General features: G+C 29.8%; 1 protein-coding gene across 5 annotated transcripts in view; it reads right to left on the bottom strand.

Moving 5' to 3' along the window:
- Window positions 1-6,193, bottom strand: part of rdgB (retinal degeneration B) — a 184,052-nt gene that overhangs the window by 31,215 nt on the left and 146,644 nt on the right. For all 5 annotated transcript variants that reach the window (XR_001344934.2, XM_014438141.2, XM_014438155.2 and 2 more), the window contains 2 exons: window positions 4,301-4,515; window positions 1,536-1,631 (listed from right to left, as the gene is read on the bottom strand). Coding sequence is in view for 4 of the 5 variants with exons in the window: in XM_014438141.2 (XP_014293627.1) it covers window positions 1,536-1,631; window positions 4,301-4,515 (311 nt within the window). In the remaining variant the exon portion in view is untranslated. The remainder of the gene's footprint in view (window positions 1-1,535; window positions 1,632-4,300; window positions 4,516-6,193) is intronic.

Genomic DNA, 6,193 nt, shown 5'->3' with positions numbered 1-6,193 from the left:
ATTAATTTAATCACAATGTTTCGGTACACTGCAATATATATATTTCTAATAATTAGCTAACATTGTTGTCTTCTTTTTCAGTTATAACACTGATATTACATTACATCTCTCCCAAATTAGTCCAATATTTTATATGTAATCTATATTATAAATATATTAAACAATATTTATTCATTTAAAAAGAAAGGAGAATCCTCATTTATCTCCATTGCCACAGAAGGGGGATGGGAAAAAATTAGCTGTGGTTGAAATTAAATAACTACAATTACCATGGAAATGACCCTTATTCATGAATGAATCATTAATAAATAAATATTGTATCCAAGGAAATTTTAGCTATTAGTTTCAACTATAGCTAATTTTTGCCCATCCCTGCCACATTTTACTAAAGAGTTACTCTAATATCCAATATATATATCACCATGTTTTGTTCATACTTCTATTCAATTGTTTTGTTCAAAACATTTTATCACTCCTATTTTACTTCAAAATATGCTTCCCCAGTCTATTGTGTTATTTAGGTTATAATTTTTTTTTTTTTTAATTTAAACTATATGTATGTAACTGACAAAATTTCGGAATATAAATTGATAAAATTGACAAATATGAGGATACATAGTACATGAGTATGAGGTAAATCCTGAAACACACAAGTACAAAATATAGAATAATAATATATTCTGACTGGAAGTTTTCTTCACCACAGCATTTAAAAAAATAAATTAATAAATAAATGATTATGTTTTATATTTACAAATTATTAATGTCTACGAAATGTGTTCTTAAATTATTTGTATCAATCTTGAAATTAACTGTCTGTTCTATGTTGTTAGTTACATGGGTAGTTCCTATTACTTTTTTCATTTTTTGTCAAATTAGTCATCATACATTTATTATTAATCAGGTCTAGATAGCTGACCATAGATAAATAAGTGTAGAAGATGGGCAGGAGGTGCGGTCAGCAAAAAAAACACAAATAAACAAAAATTTATTAATTCGTGCCGACCTTTCGACCTGATTTTTAAGTCTCCATCAGGGCTATAAAACAACCATCATTCAGAGAAACAAAAATAAAAAATAAATAATAGAGTAACAAATTTGGAAATATACATAACAATGAATTGAAAATATAAAATAGTTGATTAACTAATTCCATGGTTATTGATCAAATATTTTATATTTTTAATTTATTGTTATGTATATTTCCAAATTTGTTAGTCTATTATTTATTTTTATGTTTTTCTGAATGATGGTTGTTATATATTTTTGTTTTATAGCCCTGATGACGAAAAGTCGGGACAAATAAATAATTTTTCGTTTATTTGTGTTTTTTTTTCTTACTGCACCCCCAACCATCTTCTCCATTTACATTTATTATTTGTGGATTTCTGAAATCAAAGTCATATTTAGGTTTTGTAAAGGGTATAGCCAGTGCTGTAGTGTTAATATTTTTACTAATGATTAAACATAAAGATCATTAATACATAAGTTATTGACTATTTTAGTTCATAATAGTTGTACCAATTTTCATTTACCTGCACTATTATCAGGATCTTGGCCTTCATTGTCCCCTTGTTTCGCAGAAGACCTACAGAGAGCATCATATGCTAGAATTGAACCCATGGAATCACCTGGAAAATCATCAGTGTTACAATACAATAAACAGATTACAGAGTAGTTATTAATTATTATAATTTGAAAAATGATTTCTATGAGGACCATTTCGCATTTCAAAATTTTCTTGATTTCTTCGATTCCCTTTCCTCTAAGTTGAAAGAACCCACCATGTACAATACCACTTATTATCTGCCTTATTTAAAACTAGAAAAGGATTACAGTAGAAACCCCCTAATATGATCTAGTTGGGACTGAGACATCACTGGTTGAATGGGAGAGTTAGTTTAAAGATGATTCAAGTTGGAAAACTTAAAATATTAAGGGTACTTAGTGGACAGGAACTCAATGCTTAAAGTGTATCAAGCTCTAATCTCTTTCAAGATAGATTACGGCAGCTTTGTTTACGGCTCCGCTCGTATAAATGTTTTAGCTAAGCTAGACTCTGTACACCACACAGGAATACGCCTCGCTACAGGAGCCTTTAGGACAAGCCCAACCCTTAGTCTCTGTGTCGAGACAGGTCTACCACCTCTGTTGTTCAGAAGACAAAAAATAGCCGTTAATTACATGACAAAGTTATACCTACAAAACACGCACCCAACCTTTAAATACATCTTCCAACCTAATTTTGCTGCCAAATTCCAACAAAAAAGGAACTCCACATTGTTACTTTCACAGATAATGGCCTCTACAATAGATAAACTGAGGCAAATCAAACTAACTGCAATAGAAAATGAAGTGCCTCCCTGGACCTATAAAAAACTGAGATTAAACCTTCATCTATCAAAATTTCAAAAGGGAAACACATTACCGGAAGATTATAAAAAATATTACCATAAAATAATCCAGTCTTTACCCGATCACTTGTTAATTTTAACAGACAGATCCAAATCAGACACTACGGCATCCGCTTTTGTAACCCCAAATACTACCTATAAACATAAATTGCACCAACATTGTAGTATATATACAGCAGAAATCGATGCAGTTGTAATGGCACTGAGATACGTAAAGAGCTTACCAATTAATATTGTGGTGATTATTTCAGATTCACTCAGTGTCCTGCACAGCATTGGAGCTTGCACGGCCACTAAGAGAAGCCATATTACAGGAGTGGCAGGCACTGTGGGACAGCAGCCCGCCAAATAAATTGAAGGCGATTAAGAAAAATGTCAAGGCATGGAGCAGCTCCAGTCGCGGCAACCACAGAGAGGAGGTTGTATTGACACGCCTAAGACTAGGACACACCAGGCTCACACACCTTCACTTAATTAAAAAGGAGGATCCACCCAGATGCCAGAAATGTAATCAAAGAATGACAATAAATCATATCTTCGAAGAGTGTGTTTTCTACACGAGAAGAATAAATGAACTGGGTATACCTTCAAATATATCAGAGGCCTTGGGAAATGGAGAAACATTTAAATAAGATTATGACTTTTCTGAAAATACAAGGACTATTTGTAAATATATAATGTATATATATGAATGTATGCGTATGTATATGTGTGTGTATATATATATATTAACGTAACTTGCATATTAGGTTTAACTAAAATTAAGAGAAAAAAAAATTAATTCAGATTTTTAAGAAATTAAACAAAATCATTGATTACAAATATTTTTGTTCATTTAATAATAATGAAGAGATTTGTTTTTTTACCACCAAACCCAAAATATTAGAAATTTTTATAATGAATATAATTTTAGCAGACTTCATCTTATTTTACATCTTAATACAAAATCAAAAAAGCATTTGTAACAATGCGGAATTTTTTTTATTTGAACAAATTGATCAATGAGGAAAGTTGGACAAGAAGAGTCTAAAGATAGATAAACAAAAAAACAAGACAGATCTGAACATCATCCTCAAACTGCAAATAAAACTTTATTTGTTTGCGAATAAAACTTTATCAGTCGAAGTTGAAGAGAGGCCGATTTTATTTTGAGTTATTGAATTTTTTTAGAGTGCTAACACAGGGTAGTTTTTCTACATGCCTGTATCACTCCAATACAAACTTACATCAAATTGACTAGATGTATTTTTATGTAAATATCAATAAATAAATAATAAAAATAATAATATAATAAAAGAATTTTTGAGGAATTGAGTTTAATGCAAATCGATTTTAAGTTATCAAGTTTTTAATGGTAATCAAAAATTGTGAAGTGATTTGATTTATTTATTGAACAGTTCAATAGTTAAGAAACGCACAAGGTAAAAATGAAGCTCTGACTTTACTGTTAAAATAGGGAGTGTAGTAACTGGGCAATATAAACAATTTATGAAGTACACATTACATACAAAGAAATGATATTTATTGAAACTTGGTCTCTTCCCCCTTTAAATTTGATTTGTAAAGAAGAAGGGCTCATCTTATTGTATTTTTTATTTCAAATATCGAGGGTTATTTTTGAGCAAAGATGGGCAAAAATTAGCTATAGTTGAAACTAACAGTTAAAATTGCCATGGATACAGCCCTTATTCATGAATGAATCATTGATAAATAAATATCGTAACCATGGCAATTTTAGCTATTAGTTTCAAATATAGCTAATTTTTGCCCAACTCAGTTTTTGAGTTATATAGTTTTGTCTGTATTATATCTAATACTGTCTGTATTATACCTAATACTGTCTGTATTATATCTAATACTACTTAAATAATAGAATAAGAAAATACCTATAAATACAACTTGACCACAGAAACCAATTCCATCTGTTTTCCTGAATTCATGATAGGTTGCATTCGCAGCTTGAATGGTCCTGTTAACAAGCTCATTGTATTCCGAAGTGCAGGTTGACAAAAGAGGAACAGCCCCTAAGGGGACTGAATCGTGTGTAATTACAGGAGCGTCACCTGCAGAAGGTGATACATCGAAGCTATAAGGGCTGACCCTGAAAAGAAATATTTCAATAAATGTCTTTGCATCAGGAACTACAAACGGAATCAATAGAAGACTTCATAAAAAAATGGTTGATAAAATTTGACTCTCAGTCACCAATAGTTTAAGGCTAAATGTACCGATTTATAGTAAGAATTTTTTTTCAAGAGATGGCAGCACTTTCGGCGCAAATTTACTTTTCTTATCATTTGAATATGGAATAATAAATTTCCCATCTGTAAGCGGATTTACCATTTAGAACCCCATAGAAGTTACTGAAATTGGTTCATTAATTTTTGTTGTAATTATTTTGGGATTTAAAAAATTTATCTTTGTTATTATTTGTAAATCAAAAAAAGTGAGCTTATAGGCACTTGACCACAAGCAAATAAAACAAGTTTGGGCAAACAGATTCATTTTTGGTTGAATAAAATGATCGTAAAGAGAAAAATACGATTTAGGATTAAAGCCGTGAGATTTGTAATTGCTAGAGGAAGTGGCAGTTACCCCACTTCTCTAGGCGTTGACGCTACGAGAGCCGCAATGTTTGTCTGCTTGATCTATGTATTTCCACGGATTTTTGATATATTTTTTTTTCACTAATACCAAAGTGGAATTCCGAAATAAGAATACAACATTTTAAAAATTAAAATAATTTTAATTTTAATAATAATGTTTTTAAATTTTTCTCTTTAGGTAAATTTTGATTTCCTTGTCAAAATATTTCATTGCTAAATTTATCATAATTTACCATTCTAATCACTATATTGTTTTAGTTTATTTTTCTCATATTTAGAGAAATAAAAAAAACCAAGATAAGAAATAAGCATTGTATCGAAAAATTGTTCATTGATAGATGAGAAGATAGTCGACCATGGATAATATTTATGAGAAGAAGATAGTTGGAGGTGCGGTCAGAGAATAACACAAATAAGTTAAAAAGCTTATTTACTAGTGCCAACGTTTCGGCCATAATTTATAGCCTTCATCAGAGCTAAGAAAAAAAAACAGCATAACAACCAGTGAATAAAGGATATATAGAATGATTAAAGTAAATAATTGTACAGAATGAATATAGATAAAAATAATGTAATGAAAGAAGTGGGAAATAAAAGGTATATATAGGTAATTAAGTATATGATTAAAATAACATAATTAATAAAATAAAAATGTAAAGTTATATAATGCAAAGAAACTTTGAAATATGAATAATTTAAGTTAATAATAATAATTTAAAAATGGAAAGAAAATATACGTAACTAATTTAATATGAAAGTCATAAAAGAAGTAAAAAGAAACAAAATACAAAGTTAGTAAGACAAAGAAGTAATTTGAAAAGAATAATAATAATACTTTGTATTGTGTCTGTATTGAAAAATAGACAATAAAAGGAGAGATCAACAAGTTCAAAAATAATAAACAAATTTAATAAAAGCAGTGAACATTACAATAACATAAGAAATACAATTTAATTCTAAAATTTAGTTCTGTCGGGTTCATTAATGTCTAACGACCTCATTAATCTGGGATTTAATAATTTAGGAAGAATGACACATATATTGAAGAAGGAATATGGAAGAAGGTGAGCCAATGGAGGTCAATGCCCAACAAGTTCAGAGGAAAAGCCTTCGGCAGGGACTGGGCGGAAGTTTCAAAAGTAATAGAAACTGAAGACGAAGTGGATGAACAAA

Source organism: Halyomorpha halys, unplaced genomic scaffold (genome assembly GCF_000696795.3).
Source record: "Halyomorpha halys isolate HHAL.00 unplaced genomic scaffold, Hhal_1.1 Scaffold53.1, whole genome shotgun sequence".
Classification (NCBI taxonomy): Eukaryota; Metazoa; Arthropoda; class Insecta; order Hemiptera; family Pentatomidae; genus Halyomorpha; species Halyomorpha halys.
This window is presented reverse-complemented; position numbering and strand designations above follow the sequence as displayed.